General features: G+C 39.8%; 1 protein-coding gene across 4 annotated transcripts in view; it reads right to left on the bottom strand.

The window, feature by feature from the left end:
• rnf213b (ring finger protein 213b) overlaps positions 1–24755 on the bottom strand; it is a 183783-nt gene that overhangs the window by 121944 nt on the left and 37084 nt on the right. For all 4 annotated transcript variants that reach the window (XM_085963799.1, XM_085963796.1, XM_085963798.1 and 1 more), the window contains 12 exons: positions 23244–23396; positions 21599–21798; positions 18367–18653; positions 15785–16035; positions 13599–13817; positions 12180–12372; positions 10587–10642; positions 8723–8882; positions 8197–8358; positions 3967–4065; positions 3005–3127; positions 2711–2900 (listed from right to left, as the gene is read on the bottom strand). In XM_085963799.1, the coding sequence (XP_085819925.1) occupies positions 2711–2900; positions 3005–3127; positions 3967–4065; positions 8197–8358; positions 8723–8882; positions 10587–10642; positions 12180–12372; positions 13599–13817; positions 15785–16035; positions 18367–18653; positions 21599–21798; positions 23244–23396 (2093 nt within the window). The remainder of the gene's footprint in view (positions 1–2710; positions 2901–3004; positions 3128–3966; positions 4066–8196; positions 8359–8722; positions 8883–10586; positions 10643–12179; positions 12373–13598; positions 13818–15784; positions 16036–18366; positions 18654–21598; positions 21799–23243; positions 23397–24755) is intronic.

Below are 24755 nucleotides of genomic sequence, written 5' to 3'. Positions count from 1 at the left end.
CTTGGCGGAACCCAAACTGGGCATCAGTGAGCAGGTTATTGGTGAGTAAGTGCTGCTTGATAGCACTGTCAATGACACCTTCCATCACTTTGCTGATGATTGAGAGTAGACTGATGGGGCGGTAATTGGCCTGATTAGATTTGTCCTGCTTTTTGTGGACAGGACATACTTGGGCAGTTTTCCACATTGTCGGAAAAAATGCCAGTGTTGTAGCTGTACTGGAACAGCTTGGCTAGAGGCGCGGCTAGTTCTGGAGCACAAGTCTTCAGCACAATGGCTGGGATGTTGTCAGGGCCCATAGCCTTTGCTGTATCCAGTGTGCTCAGCCGTTTCTTGATATCACGTGGAGTAAATCAAATTGGCAGAAGACTGACTTCTGTGATGGTGGGGACCTCAGGAGGAGGCCGATATGGATCATTCACTCGGCACTTCTGGCTGAAGATGGTTGCAAATGTTTCAGCCTCGTCTTTTGCACTCACGTGCTGGGCTCCACCATCATTGAGGATGGGGATATTCATGCAGCCTCCTCCTCCAGTTAGTTGTTTAATGGTCCACCACCATTCATGACTGGATGTGGCAGGACTGCAGAGCTTTGTTCAGATCCGTTGATTGTGGGATCGCTTAGCTCTGTCTATAGCATGCTGCTTCCGCTTTTTAGCATGCATGCAAGTCCTGTGTTGCAGTTTCCCCAGGTTCGCACCTCATTTTTACGTACACCTGGTGCTGCTCCTGGCATGCTCTTCTACACTCCTTATTGAACCAGGGTTGGTCCCCTGGCTTGATGATAATGGTAGCGTGAGGGATATGCCGGGCCATGAGGTTACAGATTGTGGTGGAATACAAATCTGCTGCTGCTAATGGCCCACAGCGCTTCACGGATGCCTAGTGTTGAGCTGCTAGATCTGTTCTGAATCTATCCCATTTAGCACGGTGGTAGTGCCACACAACACGATGAAGGGTGCCCTCAGTGTGAAGACGGGACTTCATCTCCACAATGACTGTGCAGTGGTCACTGCTACCAATGCTGTCATGGACAGATGTATCTGTGACAGGTAGATTGGTGAGGACGAGGTCAAGTAGGCTTTTCCCTCGTATTGGTTCTCTCACTGGCAGCTATGTCCTTCAGGACTCAGCCAGCTTGGTCAGTAGTGGTGCTAGCGAGCCACTCTTGGTGCTGGACATTGAAGTCCCCCACCCAGAGTATATTCTGTGCCCTTGCTACTCTCAGTGCTTCTTCCGGTGGGACAGGACATACCCAGGGATGGTGATGGAGGAGTTTGGGACATTGGCTGAAAGGTATGATTCTGTGAGTATGACTATGTCAGGCTGTTGCTTGACTAGTCTGTGGGACAGCTCTCCCAATTTTGGCACAAGTCCCCAGATGGTAGTGAGGAGGACTTTGTAGGGTTGACTGGGCTGGGTGTGCCGTTGCAGTGTCTATTGCCGGTGGCAAGGTCAATGCTGAGTGGTCCGGCCGGTTTCATTCTTTTTATTGTTTTTCGTAGCAGTTTGTTACAACGGAGTGGCTTCCTAGGCTATTTCAGAGGGCAGTTAAGAGTCAACCACATTGCTGTGGGTCTGGAGTCACATCTTGGCCAGACCAGGTAAGGACGGCAGACTTCCTTCCCTAAAGGACACTAGTGAACCAGATGGGTTTTTACTAAAATCTGATAGTTTCATGGTTACCATTACTTTTTTTTTTTAATTCCAGATTTATTTAATTAACTGAATTTAAATTCCCCAGCTGCTGTGGTAGGATTTGAACTCACGTCTCTGGATCATTAGCCCAGGCCTCTGGATTACTGGCCCAGTGACATTACCACTATGCTACTGTTCCCTATCCTTCTGCCAATCTGTGGTATGGCAGGACAGAAACTAGCTTACAGGGACTCAAATGGAGTAGCAGAAGTGGGCACAGTACTGTAGGTCATGAAGCCCAGGAAGGACTGGCGATAACTGGGGAAGGCGGAGAGGTTTAACAACAGCTGTTTGAAAGAGGCAAGGATGATGTCAGAGGATAAAGGTAGATTGCTGATTGCAACAAGCGGAGGGCAGATGGGAAACTGGATGAAAAGAAGTTGGGAAAAACAAGTTGGGTCAAGGGAGCATCTTGAAGAATAAGATGGTGAGAAAAAGGGGGACTTGAGAAAATTATGGAAGACTGGAGTAGGGATGATTTGGAAGAGGGAAGGAGCAAGGGATTGGAGCCAAGGGATTGGGGGGCAGGGCGGGGAGGCCTTAATTTTAAATACAAGTCCATAAGTAGTTCAGACTTGAGGGGTAAATTTCCAATTTTGCACTCCCAGCATGCAAAGCTCCCCACTAGAAGCTCAGTCAAAAATGTATCCCTTAGGAATGTGATAAGATGGAGGAAGGAGGACACAATGCAGGAAACAGTTGACAGTGGTGAAAAAAAGAATTAGCTCCCATGAGCAGAATTGGCATAAGTGTGACTGTGAGCAGCTGAAGTAAAGGACAGCCATTCCACAAAATGCTTGAAAAGGGGAATCACAATTCTAGATTTAAAATATCTCTTACACTTATCAAGTGCCCAGCAGCTCACAGATAGCCTTTGCCCCATACACTGTCCATTTTAACAGCCAGGGCACAAAGCAAGATGGCAGCCAGGGTATAGTGAGCTGGAATAAAGGACATCCACGATTACTTGTTTCTAAGTAAATTAACTGAACATACCAAATTTTTTTCATACCTTGCAATTTAAAGATAGTCTTTGCAGCTGACCAATTAAGTAAATGCAAGACAACTGAATCAGAATCTTCCAAAAAGCTTCCACTGCGGTCTTTATGCCAGGATTTTTCAATTATTGTTGACAACAACTTTCCAAATTTGCTCAAATCATAACGAACCAATTTATCTAAAAGTTGAGCCTCAGACTTGTCCTAGAAGGGGTAAAATATAAATGTAATGTGCAAAGTATGAGCCAATCTTTGAAAAACACAAATATTAAACCATATTTTTAAGAACTGTTTTATACTGCTGATACCTGACATATAGAATGGACAGCATCAAGTGCACAGTTCTCAAAACATTTTGCAACCAAAGGCTGCAAGCTGCTTAACTCCTCAATCTCTTGGCAGTAGATTTCTATCTGATAGTACGGTCTTTCCTGATGAAAAGATAAGGAATGTTATTTTTATTGTCCCACTCAACCTGGAACAGGATTGCAAAACACAAAAGATAGCAATTAGTGCTAATTGCATAACATTGAGAATATTTCAGCTCTCCTGCTGAAGAATCTGCACAACAAAGTGGGTGCAACATAGGTAATTCATGCCTCAAAAAAAACTAAGCCTGCTAACTTTTCAGGGACAGTTCACAAATTCTATTCTTTCGAACCAATAAATATTATATACATTGCTTCCAACAGATAGTAGCTGGTGTTCTACAAAGCTGATGTAAATGTTACTGATCAGAAAGTAGTACCTCACCACACAAGGGCATGGATATGAATGCAAGACTTTTCACAGTTAAGATTATTTCCCTTTCCAAGAATATGCTTTAAACATGTAGAGCTCTCAAGGTGGCTCAGTAAGTCAATGCACCATTTGATATGCTACAGAGTCATACAAACCAGGAATGCCTTAGGATCAATCCTTGGTCTGTGTCAGGTCTGTCGGTGCAACACTACAATTGGCCACTGCATTTTGATTCCAATTTCCACCTAGTGATACTATTAGGAAGTGCATGAGAAATCTCAGGTGAGAAGCAGAGTCCTGCTTCACGGTCATATTCCCTCCCTTATCACTACTGTTGAATAGCCTGACAACATTCTCTACCCATGCTTGCACCTAGGCAATATAACAAAGCGCTGCTGGCATCGATCGAATGTTACCCAGTATTACCTCACTGCGTTAAGGAATGGCAGGGATAAAATTGGAAAAGAAAATTCTGCAAGTTTAGCAGGCTATCTTAACAACATTCCTACATTTGGATATGATACACTACCTTCTTTATTCTCCCTTCCAGATCACTCAAGAGTCCTTCACTCCAAATGGAAGTCCATTCTTTATTTCCAAAGTCTAAGGTCATAAGCGTGACCCACATCTTTATAAAATGAGTAAATAGAGAATACTTTATTCAAATATAGCTTTATTTGCATTTGTCTAAAAACGAGTCACTGCAAAGTAAATCACTGAATGACAACAGACTGCGTAAATCAGGGCATGCTATCATGCAACAACTTGCATTTATATATCATCTTTAATGTAAAATGTCCCAAGGCACTTCAGAGTGTAAGGGGAAAAATGGGCACTGAGCCAAAGGAGGAGATATTAGGAAGCTTAGTCAAAGAGGTGCATTTCAAGGAGGATCTTAAAAGGAGAGGGATGTGGCAAGGTTTAGGGAGGGAATTCCAAAAGCATGGGGCATAGGCAGCTGAAGCCATAGCCAACAATGGTGTGGAAAAGGGAGTGGGGGACGTACAAGAGGCCAGGGTCAGTAACAGAATGTTCAGGAGTGGGAGGGGTTACAGAAATAGAAAGGAGTGAGGCCATGAAGGGAATTTACATGGGAGGATGAGAATATTAAATTTGAGGTATTAAAGGACCAGGAGCCAATATATGACAGTGAGGACAGGGGTGATGTTGTAGGAAAGGATACGGACAGCAGAGTTTTGGATGAGCTGAAGTTTTCGGAGACTGGATTTGGGAGGCCAACCAGAAATACCAGAGTCTGGAGGTGACAAAGGTATGTATGATGGGGTTTCAGCAGCTGATGGACGAAGATAGTGGTAGAGGCAGGCGACGCTACAGAGATAGATGAAGGCAGGCTTTATGATGGAGACAACATGGGGTTCGACGCTCAGCTCAGGATTAGATAGGTTGCGAGGCAGTGGAGGAGCCAACAAGTGTTGGAGAGGTAAGGTTGGATGACATCAGTGTATGTGTGGAAGCTGACCTTCACCATGTCGATGATGATGCCAAAGGGAAGCATGTAGATGAGGAAGAGAAAGGGTTAAGGACGAATCTTTGGGGGACTCCCGAGGTAACGGTATACGGGTGGGAACAGAGTTATTGGTAGAGGTCCTCTGGTTACAATCGGAATAGGTAAGAGTGGAACCAATACAACAATTCCACGAAGCTGGACAATGAATAAGACACATCGGAGGAGAATGGTATGGCTGACTTTGTCAAAGGCTGCAGAGGTCAAGGAGGGATAATGCAGCACCATCACAGTCAAGTGAATGATGTAGCTCTGTATCACACATTGTTTTATACTGAATTGCAACTTACATATCTTAAGCCACAAACTGTATAGTTTTGGGGTTCAAATTTTCCAAACAAAATTATTTTATACCTGCACCATTTGTACTGAATGTATTGTAGCAGAGGCAGGAGAACATATGGATTAACACTGGTTTGATACGGAGGGAAATGAGTATAGGACACGGTAGTCAACATCAGGCTTCATTTTGATGTGTGCAGTGGAGAACAGTTCAGCTGAAGGGTACCCTTTGTGGGCAGATAGAAAGAGATTGGTTGAAAGAGGTAGTCTTGGACGAAGTCAAAAATATTTGATTATGTGACAGATGACAATTATACAGACTGAAGAAGAGCAGATAAGAGAAACCGATTAAGAGCGGTGTAAAGGCAAGAATATCAGAAATAGAGCAGGATAAATAGTCATACATCTGATAAAAACCATACAACTCTTTAGCAGATATAGAATCATACAAATTTTATGAAATGAGGCCGTTCAACCCACATGCCTGAGCCAGCTCTCTGAAATCCCCATACTATTTGCATTTTTAATCTTTCAGGAACTTATCCACTGCGCTTGTAAAAAGCCAATATGGATTCAGCTTCCACTGCGGTTTCTGGTAGGGCATTAGATGTGCCAACAACCTTCAACATAAAACTTTATCCTACCATTCCCTTAGTTCTTTTGATGATCTTAAATTTATGCCCTCCAGTTACTGATTCACTGACCAGGGGTAATAAACGGAATGCTCCCTACTGGGATAATGTGTGAAGGGTTCTCTCGCAGGAAGCAAAGGATGGGAAAAGTCAATTATATGAAATATTTTTGATTTTGCCCTATTTACTTTATTGAAAACATTCATAATTTTGAACACTTCTATTAGCTCTCTTAAATTTCTCTGTTCCAATGAAAAGAAGCCCAGTTACTACAATGTCTCCTCAAAATGAAAGCCTCTCATCCTGGTATCATCTTAGTGAATCTCTTCTACACCTTCTCCATGGCCTTCACATCAATAATTTGCATTGGTTTGGCATCACCGTTTTGTTCTTGTACTCAATAACCTATTTATAAACTTAGGATCCTATATGCATTGTTTTAGTTTCAACTTGTCCTCCAACTTTTAAAGATTTGTGTATCTGAAGCCCCAAGTTCCTCTGTTTCCCTACTCTTTTTAAAATTTTACCATTTCGTGTATATATTCTCTTCTTCTTCCCAATCACCTTACATTTCTCCACACTAAATTTCATCTGACATCAACTGCCCAATCTATTAATTTGTCTGTCTTCAAAACCACATTCCCCATTTTTGTTTCATCTGCAAATTTTGTGCCCTCTATACCCAAGTCCAGATCATTTATAAATATTAAAAATACAATGGTCCCAACATGGACCTCTGGAGGACACCACAGTTTACATCCTTCCAGTACAAAAAAAAAATCCAGTCATTACTTTTGTTTTCTCCTTTAACCAGCTTCCTATCCATGCTGCCACACTCCCAAGAATACCATGTGCCTTAAATTTTAACAAACCTTCTATGCAGCACCTTACAAAACACTTTTTGAAAATCCATATACGTACTGCATTTCCTTATCAAAGAACTCAATTAAAATTTGTCAGACACAAATTGCCTTTTTCAAATCTATGCTGGCTGTCCTTAATGAAGCCATGTCCATCTATGTATTAATTCTATCCTGTATTATGGGCTCCAGAAGCTTACACACTACTAATGTTAGTCTGACAGTCTCCTGGTTTACTCCTTTCTCCGTTTTAGAGCACAGATGTTGCATTTGCACCCCGTCAGTCCTCTAGCACAACTTCCATAATGAAAAATGTTTAATAGATTTTAATCAGAGCCTCTATTTGTTCAGACTTCTTTTGGCACTCTAGGATGCCATTAGGTCCTGGTGCTGTCCCCACTTGGACTTTCACCAATTCCTTACCTATAGTATCCACCAGGAATTTCTGCAGGGCTTCCCCTGATTTCCCACTTAACTTCGGCGGGAACATTAGCAATACTGCGCAAGCGCTTTATGCCATTTCTCCCGGGTTTCCACTCTGGATCGAAGATTTCCGTGAAAACTCTACCCAATCCTATCTAAATGCTTCGCCTCCTTCTCTTTACCCTTTCATTCCCAGTACCATACACTGGAAACTGAGGTAGAGCACTTATTTAATGTCTCCATCATTCCCTCATCCTCCAGAAGAGTGCCATTTTCATCTCTAATTGTGCCTAGGACACTGAATATCTGTTTATCAATTCAACACTCCCAGAAGATCCCTGCATTGCCCCCTCTCTACTCTACCTACTTCAACGGATGGTTACCCACTTTCCTTCCTCGCTAACTCATTTTGCCTGTGGGGCCTCCTGGAATGGGCACTCTAAGAACCCTTCAGCCTCCTGAATGTGACGAAACATTACCAGCTTCTCCTCAAGTCCAATCACAAGCAGTCAGAGACATTTGATCCATCCTAGAACTCCCACATTGCACAGCTACCACACATCATGGCATCAGTCAATCTCGTGGGTTTTGGTTGAAGATTCAATAAATTGAAGCACAATAACAAAACGGTTTAACACCTCAAGTATAATTTTAAGCTAAGTGCACATCAAGGTTGAACGCCCACTGAAGCTAAAGTTCACACTCTCCTGGCCCCTCTCAGCTCAAAATTAATCTGTAGTAACCTCAGATTTATACCATCTCAAGTTACACAATAACCCTACAGAAAAAAAGCCACTTATGCAACCATTAATTAACCTATTACTGGCTCAAACCAATTCACAGTTAAGGTACCAAATAAAAAAGTTCCTAATATTGAACTGTTAAAATGAAGCAAATTAAACTCAAAACACAAAAAAATAATTGACAATTTTAGCATGTATGCTCCATCACTCCCATTAGGTTAATCCCCACATTCCACTGATCTCTCACAGCTCAAGAGGCAAGTTAGTTTAGGCACTATTACAAAACTGCCTTACCTGGAGTTCAGATCGACTGATAGAAATACCATATTCATATAGTGATTTTGTTTTAAGGACCTCTTTTAGCCAACTTCTTGTAAATGTCAAAGTCTTTTGTAAGAATGTTTCAGTGCTTGGCATTGTCGGAGCTTCCTCATTTTGCGATTTCTCATCTGCGACCTAAATTTTAAAAAACGTCTTCATTGTTTTTCCCCTTAAGGGTTGAGTTAAAGCATTATTGTAATAAGTGCCTGAATCAGAGGTAGACAGTCAAAATCTATGTTATATTTTATATATTAGCTTATATATTCTATTTTTGTAAAAATGAGCTGCTCTCCAACCTATACATATTTTAAAAAATCAGAACAAAAGTTTCTAGTTTCCCACATCATCCAGTTTTATATAGAATACCCAACATTGCACCCAAATAAGTTTAAGAAAATCATTTTATGAAACAGAAATATCCAATTGCTAAATTTCAATGTATTTAAATCAGATGTTATTCTATTGGCTGTTTCACACGTGTATTTGCTTTTACTGATACCTTCAATGAAGATTTTCTTAATTGAGCAAGTTTGCTAATTAACCCAATAGAAATGGCGATGATTTCTATAAAGTGCGATGCTTTTAGAGATTTACATATGTTTTCATGGATTTTCAAACTGGTCTTCATGCATGCTTCTACACATTCACCACTGAGATCCCTAGAGGTGGAAATATATTGAAATTTATTTCTGTTCACAACAAAATACACTGAAAAAATACATTTGAAATTATCTCCAGAAAGCAAAACTTAGAAAAACCAATTGATTCAAGACTTATAACTCTGTCAGTGATCAGCGACATATTTTAGACTCAAAGAATACTAATAAAAAAAAAAAACTGGTAATAGATTGCAATGTACAATCTATGGAGGACTATTAAATTGTGGACTATTAAATATTCACAAAATCGATTAACACCCAATATTACCACACTGGAGATCTAAAGTAGGTGGAATGAAAATCAGAACATGTACATTTCAGACTGAACCTCGTGGGAGGGGGCATCTCATCTTTACATTTCATGTCAGTGCTTAGCTCACATTGTACTTTATCCCACTTCAGCCAAAGAAATGCAATACATACACACCCACATTCCCATGCACAGATTTAAAACATCGCTTTCTGATTCTTTCATCATCTTTCTGACAACTTCAATTCTGTTGCCAGCACTTTTTCCCCACTCTGATTTGCTGCATCGGGTGAGCAGATCGGGAGGAAATATCGAACATTTTTCAAAGTTGCAATGCCTAAAATGCTTTATTTGAAAATATTCCCATATTTAAACCAAAATTAACAGTTTTCTATACATTTATGAATTATTTTCACTTGCACAAGAGATTTTAAGCAAATGTTATAACTAGTTTTGATACATCTTGGGCTCATTCAGCCACTGCCTTTGAGAAAGACAATAGATGTCTAGTATTCTCTTCTTAGGCAGTCCCTCGGGAACCGAGGATGACTTGCTTCCACATTAAAAATGAGTTCGCAGGAGACTGATGAGTCCAATGCGGGACCTACAGTCTCTGTCATAGCTGGGGCAGACGGTCTGCCCCATGTCTAGTATTGTGGAATGGCTGTCTGCATCTGCTTTCTCTCTCAATTCTGCTAAGCTCGCAGTTCCAAAGTACACTAAAATCATTGTTATATTGCAAGGCTTGCTTGTCAAGTAACAGTAGAATTGACAAGAGGGGAACTGAAATTTAAAAAGATTTAAAAATAAATTGCTGAAAGACGCAAAGTCTTGTAACTTAAAATTAATTTGTACGTGTACCAAAATCAGCAACTATTTTATACAACTATCTGATTTTTATTTCCTTAGTGAGGTTGGCTGCCAAACCCATCCTGTGTTAATTGCTGGGCATTAAAATACATCGAAAAAATGCAATTACAGGAAACTTTCTTTTATCCGGCACGGACGGGACTGACGTGGTGCCGGTTCATCAACAATTCCGGATAACCGAACGCTATAGTAAAAGATACGGAGCTCAGAGCTCCGTATAAAGCAACAAACCCTGCTTCAGAACAATCGGCACAAGTTGCAAGCGTCTCTGTAGCTTAGCAACAGCTACACCCTTGCACAGCAACAAATGGAGTAAAAAAAGTAATAAAAAAGTTACCTGAACCTACTCCTGAATTTTGCGGGTTAACCGACATTTCCGGTTATATAGGGGCCGGTTAATCAAAAGTTTCCTGTAGCTACTTCTGGATAGCCAATTAGCCACATGTGGCTAATGTATTGGACAACACTGATTTAAACCAATCAAAATTGACAGATTTACAATGCTATGGGCACATGTACAGTAACAAATAAATCTAGATGCAAGGCAGATCAGATGGTTATATTTGATATTAAAAACTGTGTACCTGTTCTGCTGACTGTCCATGCTTTCTTTTACATGTATCAATAGGTTACCCAAATTCTATGAGCGTAATATACAAAAAGAAAACAGTAGAATTAATACCAAGTTTACTAAATGCGGCATCTAAATGTTTTTTTTTTTTTAGTTAAGACCTCTCCACAGCAGTGAGTATAATAATTTGTAAAGTCCACAATATGCCACAGCTCAATGTTTAGATATGAATATGCACAGTGTAAATTAATAGAAAGCCGTAAAGCAGCCACAAGACTGGAATTACAAATTGTGAAAAGATTACTTCAGCAGAAAACAATCTCCTCAGTATTTGTTATTTTAGAAGCATTACCACAATGCAAGTGATAATGCTTCCAGTAAAAAAAATTCAAACCATTATATTACTTAAATTATTTTGCTGGCTGAATCGCTCATTTTCAGACAATAAATAATACACCATTGTGACTTACAGAAGAGTATTAAAAATGAATTACATTTCCATAGATTAAAAAAAACAGGTGCATCAGAAAATGTGGAAAGCAAGTGACATTGTAATGAAGTCATCAGCCAAATGAAGAAAATACCTAATTAATTAAAAAATTTGAATGCTCAAATTCCTACCTTGTCTTTAAAAGGTAGCTGTAAATTTTAAATCATTAAATCAGCTACACTGTCCAAGTTTCCATTAAAACATTTTAGATGCTATACAAATGAAAAAATGATTTTATAATGCATCGTTAATTAAGATCTTTCATTTTTCACAAAGAAAAATTACAATTTGTTTTTGGGTACTTGGTGTGGGTAAAAGAAGAAGGAATTGCGTTTATATAGGATCTTATGATAAGACTTATGATAAGCACTTTACAACCAATGGATTTAAGTGCAGTCACAGTTGGTATATAGGCAAACATGGAAACCAATTTGTACATAGCAAAGTCCCACAAATAGCAAATGAATGAACGTCATTTAATCTGTTTTTGGTGGTACTGTTTTGGGGGGGGGGGGGGGGGGGGGATGTGTAAATTTTGCTATGTGAAAGTTGACTGCCATGTCGCCTACATAACAGCAACTGCACTTCAAAAGTAACTCCTTGGTTATAAAGTATTTTGGGATATTTTGAGGTGATAACGCACTATATAAATGTAGAGCACCTGGAAAATTCTCTGCTCTTCTTTGAATAATGCAGTGGATAGTTTGCATCCACTTGAGTAGGCAGGCAGGGTTTCTCATTTGAAAGGGAAGAATAACTCGCTAGGATATCAAGCCTGGGCAGTACCCCATGTTTCTTAGCAGCTAGCCAAACTAGGTACTGGCAGAGGTCTGGTGGAAGCCTGCCCACTGAGTCTCTTGGCAGAGGAGACCCAAATTCAGGCAGGCTTAAAACACAAGGATAAATTACCAATAAAGGGAACCATCAAGGACACCGGGTGTTGCCATTTACACTGGGCTCAGAACTGGGATGAAATGATCGGGACTAGTACAGCACAGAAGGAGGCCACTTGGCCCATCGAGTCTGCGCCGGCAGAAGGAAGCTGTAATTTCTATATACTTTAATTGGCTTGCCCTGAATAAGCATTAAGCAATACCACTTTTCTCAAACACAGACCTCATTTCTGTATGAATTGAAACTATTCTTCAGTCTCTGAATGATTCCTTGTAGAACATCGAGCAGATCAGGAGTCATCATTTTCAAGTATTCTGGCAAAGCTTCCAATGGCAATAAGCTGAACCAAGATCGAAATAAAAGTCTATCCACTGCCACCAAATGCTTATTTTTGTACATCAGTTCAAGCAGCTCCCTTCATAAAATCATTCACAAAAAAGATAAATATATCATATGTAACTGTACACTTAAACACACTATGAATCACAGAGCATTTTAAGGAGTTTATTTTAAGGCATACAGTACTAAAAATTATTTTAAAAGGTGTACATGCTTGAAAGATTGACCTTTATTGTTAAAAAGGTACATTTAATCGGTGTTATACAAGTTTCAAATGCCTCTAACATATGAAACAGAATTCAGACAGTCATGAAAACAAAGTGATTTTGTTGCTCGAGGCAATCAAAATGTCCCCCTTCCCAACCATTCAGTTTTCTCTCAGCCTCTACTGACAGCAGTATGGTTACATCTGATACATTGCCAAGAGGCCATTCATCCCATGAACTTTGACAGCAAGTGCCATCAAGCTATTCAACCATGTAGATCATCACATCATACCACAAACATGCACATTCCAGCAGTGGTGACTGAAGAGACAGAGACAAAGAGTAGAAACCTTGGCTTATACTCCCATGGCCTGGAGACCCATAATAATGTCAGACACTGCAGTTTGCCTGAGATCAGCTAACTCAACACAAATCAGGGATCAAACCTGTCTGCATGGTTCAATCTCATGCCAAGTGGTATAAGATCAGGCGATCAGGTCATTTTTTTTTTTTTTTTTTTTAAGCACCATTCAACTTGCGATAAATTTATGCATTTTCTGCTAGGACAAGCATTTATCCCCCTACCGCTCTAAGCTGCAGCTGCATATCTTGGCTACTGAACATATCCACAAAGCTAAACTTCACAGAAAAGGACTGCCAAAGATCACACAAAAACACAGATAAGCAAAGGAGTTGAGGTACAGATTAGCCATGAGCTGAGTGGCGGAGTAGGCTCGAGGGACTGAATGGCCTATTCCTACGTTTCTATTTCTTACTTTCACTCTATGCACGTATAATATATATATATTTATATTATACACACTCACACGTATTTACTCTACCAAAGAACTCAATGCAGACCTCCCCTACACACACAGTGATCAGAACATGGATCAGAATGACAGGGGAAGAGAGATATGATGACCATTCTTTTCTGTATCCCAGATTCTTAATTAGGGACATGATTGTCGCTTAACTTACACAAGTCAATTTAACATCAGAGGCAATGGAATGGTCTTCTTGTCTACAAGCCCATAGGAATAGTGTAAGGACTGATTGATCTATTGTCATATAGTGGGTTCAAAAAAAGGCCTACCTTGGGCTTCTATATTGATATTTGTCTCTGAAATTAATAATTGGAAGCCCATCGAGTCCAGCCCAGCAGACTTCAGATTTAAAATTGGTGTCCAAAAGATCAGGGCTCAGTGTGTTGGAGGAAACACCAAATAAATGGAAAACAGGAATCACTTGCAGCCATTTTATTATTCCCTCATCAATACATCTGACCATCAGCTGCAGCAGTGAGGCCTCAATGCTATAAAAAATAAATTTCAGATATATTAAATAAAACCTGGAAAAAAACATTTACTTAAAAGTAGTATTACTGTAAGTTGGCTAAACACAAGATCGATCAGAATTCCTTTCGGTCACCCAGACAGAATCACTATGCACTGCTATATCATATGATAATAAATTCTGTTTGAAATCAGAAATCAACATTCTTGTTCAACCAAATTAGCAGTAAGTAAAGGTTACTAGGGAAAGGGGAGATTTTTAAGCATTGTATGTAAATCACAGCTTAAGCATCAGAGTTAGCTGTATTAAGCCAGTTTTTACAATAACTTGCATTTGATGTAAATTTAGCAAGTGCTACAACTGCCTCTCAGTCTGTAACAAATTTAAAACTCAACCTTCAAAATATATTTTCTTTTGCCCAGAAAAGCCTAGACAAAAGTGTTAACGGAATGAAAGCATGCTATGACAAAAAGGTCAACAGCAACAGTTTACGAAACTGGAGAAAAAGTATTCTAATTCAATTGTAGTTAAAAAAAACAATGCAAAAGTGAAGAAATTCTTACCAAGCTGGAATGGCTCGCATACCATTACAGATAAAGTATCACCGGTTGCCTACCAAATCAAACTCCAGAAACCCAAAGGAGATGATATTTTGAAATGGGTGCATGTGAACCAATTCAAACCCTATCATCCTCACAAAAGAATTCAAGTTGCCAGTTCAGAGGATAAGCAATGAACTGTTAACTAGCACTGTGAGTATTACTGAATATTTGAATAAACTCACATTGCGCCTTTTGTCCCCACAAAATCCAAATCACTTAACCCTTGGACCGCTGTTTGATGGGGTATGATAATGTGTCCTTGCTGTGGTCAGTAGGATGGTGGTAATTGCTGAATTGTGTTGCACACTGTGCCGCTTGGGAGGAGTTGCTGTTATCTGCAGCCTGCCTACTGAGAGCTCAAACCAACTTATCAGTTGTCTGGTGACTAACTACCTAGTGCCGATCCTCCTCGTGAGTAAGAGGGGGGTTAGGCAATATAAGTAAGGCCTTTTTGAGATCAATTTGGCTGCAGGATGGCAGGCCTTGTGATGGGAGATTGAAACCAAAATAATCCACTGTGGAAGTCTCAGTAATCCGATAGCAGAGCCATGCAGGTCTGCAGACGTAACTGATGATTAACCAGCCAGCCTAGCTTATTGCTGAGACCGGTCATTGGGGGCTGGAATTCTTCTTCTTGGTTCCAGATAACCCTGCAGGCCAATGCCTTGATGTAGAGTGGTCATAACTGGACAAGGACGTGGAAAGTTTACCGGTGCTCTATTCTGGTAAATGGTACCGTTTTCCCTTGTTTAACTCCAGCAATGCCCCTATGCAAAACTGCTCTTGCCAAATTGCACAAATATTCAAAGTGCTTAAATAAATGGGTGTACTCCACATCAGGTGAACAAAAATTCCACTAATGTGGATTTTCTCTCATTTGGGTTGGAGACTCGAGCACGATAGTGGATTTCCATGTATGTTAAAGTAGTCAGCTAGCCAAATGAAAACAATCCCCTGTAAAATTGTACAGCATAGGTTCAAGCCCCATGCCAGGATTTCAGCACATAAGTCTAGGCTAACACTTCAGTACAGTACTGAGGGAGTGCTGCATTGTCAGAGGTGCTGTCTTTCTAGTCTGCCTGTTCATGTGGATGCAAGAGATCCCATGACATTATCTGAACAGGAGCAGGGATATTCTTCAGTGAACTATTTACAGCACATGAACTTTATAAACATGGAAAACTACAATATGCATGAAAAATTTTTAATTTGAGATATGCAAAAATATTGCCTTTTTTATTTACTGAAACTAGAGATTGTATAACCTCAATTATTTAAACTATTTTATCAGACCAAAGAGAACCAAATGTTCGAGTTCAACCATGGCACAGGCAGTATATCTTTTTAAATCTCTGAATACTTTTGTCCTATTTACAGTTCTTACCTTTTCCCAAAATGGAAGCTTTCTTTAAGTGCCTCGTAATCCTTGGTAAGGGTGTTTGTCAATTTTTGTTGTACGCACAGAAGATCACAAACTGTGTGCAGATCAGGTTTTTGTATTTCAAGTTGATAGAAGTCAACCAGGTACAACAGTAGCACGCCTGTTCGCAGACGGCTTATCCAAGAAGTTGTCTCGGTTTCTGAAACTTGATGCTTAGCCCTTTCTTTCAAAACCTTGTACAGGAGACCCTTAACCTAAACAATAAACAATCATTATCTGAACCTATTTTCAACAGCAGCTCTAGTCAATATGGAGAGAAAACATTAAACACAGCATTGGATGCAACGTCAAAGTCTTACTACAGAAACAGTTCTAATTGAAATAGAGCTCCAGATTAAACATTTCCATTCAATTTAGAGGTATCTTACATACCTCTATAAAAGGTCCCACTTTCTTTCAAAGCTGGTCTGATTTTTTTTTCCTAACGTGGGAGATGTTTCTCCCAACAGATGAAGGAGACGGTGGCCAAAAGAAGGTAAAAAATAAAATCAGGTGAACAGTTGGATTTTGTCAGTGGCAGCGCTGGAAGTGGAGGACAAATTGCTGTTTGGATGGTGAAAGTGGCAGTGCGCCGGTACGGTACAGTGTATTTTTGGCGGATCCCTTGAAACCTTCTCAGACCCCCAAATGAGAACCCCTGGTTTATATCATACAACGGATAAATGAAGTTCACCGATTTACAGTGAGAATACGTCCAATTCCAATTTTATTAAAATGATTCTGGGATTTTTACTGATGCTTTGGGGGATGAATTCCACAACCCTGTAACTGAGCAATCTTTTATAACACACACATTACATATTCCTTTACCCATGTATTTAATGTTTATCCTTTACCATTCTTAAAGCTGAGAATATGCCATAAGATGGTATGCGAGATGGACCAATTGGCGGTAGATATATTTAACAGTACTGGGAGAAGTGAATGAGGTTTACTTGTATTTTACAGGGGAATGATCCTGGCTTTCGCAACGGTGGGGAATTGTCCTGGGGTTTGGCAGCACTGGGGTGGGAGTCCTTTGATCTGGCATCACTGTAGAGGTGGAATCTGGGGTTTGGCAGAACACCGGAAGATAGAAATGAGGTTTGCCACAACTGGGGGCTTGAATGTGAGGTTTGGCTCATGGTGGATCCTTAGTATTCATCAGCAGTGAGGGGACATCATTTGGGGAAGACCAGGGCTAAGGAATCCAAATTTGTCACAGCACTGGTTTGTGACTTTCTATGGGATTTCTGCAAACATTGAATGTGATGTGCTGTGGTTGGTTCAATTCTAATTACTATCAACACAACACAGTTGGTAATTAGGGCTTTCCAAATCCAACTCGTTTGTTTTTTATTTGAAAAGGGCACGGTTTGTCTTTCTCTGTCTGACAGTTCTTAGTAATTACAATGCTTACATTTTACTTTGAACAGAAACTGATAGAAGCTAAACAAAAAAAATCCATCAATCCAGTTGACTGAACAATACTGGGAAATTAGGTACACTCTACATGCTCAGACTACACAATCCAAATGCAGCTCAGAGTCACGGCTCTGGGCAAAAATATCAAGTCCATGCACAGGGATTTGGAGGAGGCCGTCAAGTAAAAACTTTAAAGAAGACGTTAAAAGGCACAAGACAATTTAAATGCTAAAAATGTTTTTTTTTTTTTTTTTTAAATCAATTGAATCATTATTTTACATATTAGAAATTTCTGTTGCCAAGGACAAAAAAAAAGATGAAAAAAATGTTCAGAAAGCATTTTGAGTGATTTGTCGGAACCTGGTGGTCAGATTGTGCAAAGTGACATGTTTACAAAGGCAAAACCTATTATAAATTAGTTTATAGGAATTGATCATAAAAACACTGAGGTAATCTGCATATTCATAAGATTTTTAATGATAGGACAGAGGAGAAGAAGAATGGGGGTAACAAGAGCAGCAAAGAAAAGGATGGGGATAGAAAAGGAAGAGGAAGAAGAGCATCTTCTACAACTTATATAATTTATAAAATTATTAAACTTTATATTTGGTCAGCTATTTTTTTTTTAAAAACCTGTCCACTGCTTTAGAATTGTTGTTCGAGCCGTTTCTAAGCAATCATTTTATCGAACATTCTACAGAATATATATAAAGGGCCACGTAGAGCAATTAAGTATGTTTTTCCAAGTGCTGCCAGTGCCAGGAGAAAAAGAACAAAGGTGGCATCTAGAGTACAGCTTAGTGTGTCATGTGTCAACAAAATCATGCAACTCATGAGGCTACCATTAGGAGGAATTATTAGAAAGGAGGCCAGTGTCCTGTGACTTCATCCAGCCTCCAGCCATTTATCTTTAAGTGAAGAATAAAGAATGAGGAAGAATTTTGATTAAAATATTTCCATGTAAAGATTTGCCTGTTCAAGTTGAATTAACATTAGTTTTTATTAACATTTGTATATTTTTCTTAGGATAAGCATCCTTTCTTCAAACACAGGCTAATTTCTGTATACTATTATACTGCTGAAGTGAGTAATTCATCGCAACAGTTAATAATCCTTCTCACCTCTTTCTCCCCAAAGGAAAGGGATTCCCAATGAACTAGTTGTCTTTCAAAAACCATAGGGCGTTTATAAACTTCAAAGAATTGCTGCAGTTGATTCAGGAAACTCTTCAAATTCTTTTCATTCCATATTGAAAGAATATCAAACATTGACCGCACCAAGATTTCCCCAGCTAGTAGTTTTCCTTTTGTTACATCAGTTTTTTTACTAAATCTGAAAATGGTCTTAAGTTTCGCTTTCCAACCTTCTTCAGGTGCTGCACAGATAATATCGTCGTACTGATGCCATTCTGATTAAATAAAAAAAGGCTCTTTTAGAAGTGAAGGAATACATAAAAGTACCAAAAATGTATATGAAGTTCTCAGGCCCCATCTTCAAATGTTTATCTTCTCTTCCCTTAAATGATGCAGTGGTCGTGCCTTAATTACTCCGTGTGGTAAAGCATTCCATGCTCCAACATCTCTGTGTAAGGAAATTTCTCTTAACCTCTCCTTGCCCTCCCAAAATTAGATAGCCAATGCTGATGAATGTGCAAAAATGTAAAAAATTATATTGAGAGAGCAATGGACCAAAAGAGGAATGTATAGGTTTAATAGAATATTCACAGAACATGCTAATCAGGACAGAGATCTGGTTCACTGCAAATAAACCTACTGGTTTGTAATTTGCGGTCAGCGGTGAAGCAAAAGGCGCTCGCCGCTGACCTCAAAGAAAGCTGCCCACAGAGATCTCGCAATCTTTGTGGCGAAAACGTGAGGTTTCTCGACGTGTAATTGATTGTAGCACTGTGAATAAGGGACTCCTATGGCGATGCAGCAGTGACATCAAGCTGTCTAAACAGCCAATCACACTGAAGAATTCTCAGACAGCAAACCAGGAAATAAAAAGGCAGCTTTAATCCTCACTTTTTAAAAATGCTAGAGAGTGAAATAAAGATTGGGACTCTCACATGGGGATAAGGTAGAAGCTGAAATATCATGAATAAACTTTTTTTTTTTTTTTTTAATTATTTTTCAAAACAATTGTAATTTTTAATTAGAATGGAGAAATTCAACATTCCACAAATATGACAATTCGTTGCTCAGGGACAGAACGGTGGCTTCGCAGTCAATAAGCTGTTAAAACCCCAGCTACACTTATTCCAACAAGGCTCAACATTTAATGGGGTATTTAACAGCGCTATTAGCACGGAAAAGCCAAAGTTTTCATCAGTTCCACTGATTTATGGCTATTGGGGGTGGGGGGCACAGCACAGCCTGTGTCAGAGCAGTGAATGACTGACCGCAACTTCAGAATTTCTGCAATTAGATGCGCATGCGCTACATCAATAAGTTGTGGTCAGTTTCAATAGGGTAATGACGGCAAACGTGGACAGTTCGCAATCATTACCCACCGCAAGATCCGGACCATTAAATTAGTTAAGCTACTAGTTTTATGCCAGTATAATAATAGGTTGAAAGGAGGTAGAGAGAAAACAGGGAACCATAGACCAGTTAGCCTGACATCAGTAGTAGGAAAAATGCTAGAATCTATTACTAGGGACGTGGTAACAGGGCACTTACAAAATCATATGATTGGGCAGAGTCAACCCGGTTTTATGAAAGGGAAATTGTGTTTGACAAATCTATTCAGAGTTTTTGAAGGTGTAACTAGCAGCTTAGATAAGGGAGAACCAGTGGATGTAGTATATTTGGAGTTGCAAGAGACATTCAATAAAGGTGCCAAGCAAGAGGTTGTTACACAAGATTAGGGCGCATGGGATTGGGGGTAACATATTTGCTTGGATTGAGGATTGATTAACAGAAAGGAAACAGACAGTAGAAATAAACAGATAATTTTCAGGTTGGTAAGTTGTAACTAATGGGTGCTTGGGCCACAGCTATTTACAATCTATATCAATGACTTAGATGAAGGGACTGAGTGTAATGTATCCAAGTTTGATGATGATACAAAGCTAGGTGGGAAAGTAAGCTGTGAGGAGGACTCAGAGGCTGCAAACGCATATAGAACTGATGCATAGTGGGGAATATTGTGTGCTGGACTCTACATCTGACAAGTTATGTACTTGAACATTAACTTGACACCTTGCGTGTAATTAGTTTTAATGCAGAATTTTCTGCCACTCAAATGTTGGTTCTTTTTAATATCTGATGTGCTAGAAATTGTGTCCTTTTTAAAAAAGCTCACTGCTGAGTTCCATCATAAATAATCTAACTCTTTTATCCAAACATTTCTCCTCAGATACTGTAGTTTTGAAAAATTAGCTTGTTTGAGTAGATTGGGCCTATATTCTCTAGAGATTAGAAGAATGAGAGGTGATCTCATTGTAACATACAAGTTTCTGAGGGGGATTGACAGGATAGATGCTGAGAAGTTGTTTCCCTTAGCTGGAGTCTAGAACTAGGGGGCATAGTCTCAGGATAAAGGGTTGGCCATTTACGACTGAGAGGAGGAGGAATTTCTTCACTCAGAGGGTTGTGAATCTTTGGAATTTTGTACCCCAAAGGGCTGTGGATACTGAAATGTTGAGTATATTCAAGGCTGAGGTAGACAGATTTTTAGACTGTAGTGTAATCACGGGATATGGAGATTGGGCAGGAAGTTGGAGTTGAGGTCGAAGATCAGCCATGATCTTATTTGAATGGTGGAGCTGGCTCGAGGGGTCTTATGGCCTACTCCTGTTCCTAATTTCTATGTTCACAGGAGGTAGAGAGATAGATTTATTTCACAATTTGTAACAGGTCGAGGTGTTCTGGTTCAGGTTTTCTCCCAACTCTTCTTTTTTCACGGCAGAGGCCACTTCCATAAGCGGACCAAGGTTCCTAGGAAGCAAAACCTGTACCTTTATACATGCCATGAATGGGGTAGCATGCAAACAGGTCTGATAATCACCCCTGAATTATGGAACAAAGCACTGGAGATTGTGCAGGATGCTCACCATATTCTCCAAAAGGATTTCAAAACCACACTTTCAGAGTAAAACAAAGTCAGGTTTATTTACAAGCTACACAGAAATAGTGAGCCATAGCAAGTTAGTGAAACCAGAGCAGGCAGCCTAACTGATGAGCTCATGTGCCAACTCCAATAATAGAGGAGGAATAGAATGTTTATTTCCCTCCACAAATGCTGTAACAGGACAGCATCACCTTTATATAAAAATAAAAGTAGTCATTTTAAAACTAGACTGGTTATGGAACCAGCAATAAAACAGGCTAATAGGGCACAGCTACTTACCTCCTTCATTAAGCAAGTTTTGCTTAATATGTAAACAGCGATTAGTGGTACAGTCATCAGGTGTATCCCACTTATAAATGATTTCATACTCCAATTGATGGTCACGCATGACTGCATATTTATAAGGAAGAATTTTTCCAATTATGTCTTTGTGAGCAAAAAGGCGACCATCAATTAAGTATCCATGTTCTCCCAAATCTCTGTTGATGCGAAGAAGAAACAAATAATTTGTGATCATTGATTTATATGGACAAGTAATGGAGACATAAACAATTTAAATCTTTATTGATCACTTAGCTTAAGGAGTATAATGGAATCTTAACCAGGACAGAGAGATGCTTGTACTGCATCAAAACTCACAGAACGTCAGTCAATACAACACTACAGAAATCAGAAAGCCACAAGACATCCATCCTTTATAAAATTGAAAGAATCCAATTTGTAACAATCCACTACTGCAAATGTGTTTTAAGGGTGTCATTTTATACCTTACTTTATTTTTAATACAAGAGTACAGTTTCTAAAATACATGAATAAAACAAAGCTAATTTTTCAAAACTACAGTATCTGAAGAGAAATGGCTTGTAAGTTTGGATAAAACAGAATTAGATTATTTATGACAGAATTAGATTATTTATGTCAGAACTCAGCAGTGAGCTTCTTTTTAAAAAGGACACAATTTCTAGCTCAGATATTAAAAAGAACCAACATTTGAGTGGCGGAAAATTCTGCACGAGAACTCATTACAGCTCAAGGTGTCAAGTTCAAGTGCGTAACTTGGCAGATGTAGAGTCCAGCACACAATGTTCCCCACTAAAGGAATACAATCTTTGAGACAAAGGGGGAGAAATTCGGTTGCTTTGCGCCTCCCATTAGCACCCCAAGGGGGGGGGGGGGGGGGGGGGGCTAACTTTTTCGGGACACCAAAAGTAGCGCCCTGGTGAAGTTAGTGCCCCAAAAGTCCTTGTGTGGATTTCAGTAAGATCCTCGAGACTAGTTCCAATGCACTCCTGGCCGGCTTCCCAACTTCCACCCTCCATAAACCTGAGGTCATCCAAAACTCTGCTGCCCTGTCCTAACTCGCAGCAAGTCCTGTTCACCCATCACCCCTGTGCCCGCTAACCTACATTGGCTCCCTGTTAAGCAACGCCTCAATTTTAAAATTCTCATAATTGTTTTCAAATCCCTCCATGGCTTCGCCTTTCCCTGTAACCTCCTCCAGTCCTACAACTACCGAGATATCTGCGCTCTTCAAATTCAGGCCTCTTGTGTATCCCCGATTTTAATTCCTCCACCATTGGCGGCAATGCTTTCAGCTGTCAAGGCCCTAAACTCTGGAATTCCCTCCCTAAACCTCTCCATCTCTCTTTCCCCCTTTAAGACGCTCCTTAAAACCTACCTCTTTGATCATCTGCCCTAATATTGCCTTGTGGATCGGTGTCAATTTTTTTTTGATAATGTTCCTGTGAAGTGCCTTGGGACATTTTACTATGTTAAAGGCACTATATAAATACAAGTTGTTGTTGTAAATATGCAACTATTTCCCTCATTTTTCTCAAATTCAAAATAACTTTAAACAAGAAACTGCCTAAATGAACTCAAGCAGTTAAATCTCTCAGCAAAGTGGAATAAAATGGAAACCTACTTGGTTATGGTCATCTCCAATACATTTGTACTCCAGTCATTGCCAAGGCCTCTTACAACTACCACATCTTTATTTGGAGTGAATTTAAAATCCTTCGATAATAATGCATGGAAATAAATGACAACAGTTTCTTCCTGCGTTAAAAACGTGCAACTGCGGAGTAAAAAAAACACAGCTTTGTTTTAAAAGAAGAAAATCGCACTAATCCTTGAAAGACTCAAAATGTTTGGTATTTCATTTAGACTATTTTAATCCCCATTTATTACATTCAGCTTAAAAATGCAAGAAATGTAACTGATGTTCTGTAAGAAGTCATAATTTTACAGCTGTAATAAACTCAACCATCTGAACTTAACTGGTCACAGCTGCGACAGGCAAAATGTTGTCAGAGGGTGAGCTGCAGGTAGAGCTAAAGGCTTTTGGGACACAGGAGGCTGGGATTAGTGCTAATTTTTTGCTAAATGAGTTAAGCAGGGGGGGAAACTGGCATCATAACATGAAGCAGGCCAGAGTTAAAAATAAGCAGAGTAGATGGCTGTGAGAGGCAGCAAAGAGAAAGTGGAGGGGCTTGAAGCGCGAGAGGCCATGAAGAAAAGCAGGCACATGGGGTGGGGAAGAGAGAGCCGGTAGATTGCTGCTGGTAGCAGGGCAAAAAGCAACAAACAGAATGGGGCAGCAACTGGAACAGCCAAGCATGGTGTGGGTGACCGGGGAAGAAAATAGGAAGGTCGGAGGACGAATTTCCAAAAATTTGCAGAGGCCATACAGAAGCCCTGAGAGAAATGAAAGTGGGTAATGAGGCCTAGAAAGGAGAAAAGAAAAGAAAGTTGTTCAGTGAAAAACAAAGAGTGAAAAAATTACATTCCTGAAAGCAGGAAACAAGATGGTAACAGAGCTAGAAAAAAAAAGAGAAACTTGTTTCATACTCCACCCACTGACCGAAGCACGTAATCGCAGTAGCTCAACTTGAGATAGGAAACTTCAACAGGAAATAGCTACAGAAACTGAAAAGTGTGACCAAAATTCAGGACAACAGGATGTAATATTGTTGGACGGGAAGTGCACAACTTACACACCATTTTTAATATATCCCAAATCTATCTTCTGTGGTGTTGCACACAGTAAGTCAAGATCAAGTGTAGCCTTCAGGTGAAGAAGAGCTAGAGAGTGGGTGATAACTTGATCTAGGCACGCTGATGTAATTCAGTCTCTTTCTAAAGGCATACACTTTGTCCTTATTTTAACATAATACATTGATGTTATATTATTTATACAGCTAAATAGCATTTATGTAGTGACTTTCACAACCACAGGACATCCCAAAGCACTTTCACAGCCAATGAAGTACTTTTGAAGTGTAGTCACTGTTTGTAGCAGAGGCAAACGTGGGCACAGCGAGGTCCCACAAACAGCAATGAGATAAATGAGCAGATAATCTATTTTAGTAATGCTGATTGAGGGATAAATGTTGTCCAGGACACCAGGAGAACTCTCCTGCTCTTCTTCAAATAG

The sequence above is a fragment of the Somniosus microcephalus genome, chromosome 21, assembly GCF_052327205.1.
Source record: "Somniosus microcephalus isolate GS21.2 chromosome 21, FLI_Smic_1.0, whole genome shotgun sequence".
Classification (NCBI taxonomy): domain Eukaryota; kingdom Metazoa; phylum Chordata; class Chondrichthyes; order Squaliformes; family Somniosidae; genus Somniosus; species Somniosus microcephalus.
The sequence above is the reverse complement of the archived record's forward strand: the minus strand, read 5'-3'. Positions and strand labels throughout refer to the sequence as shown.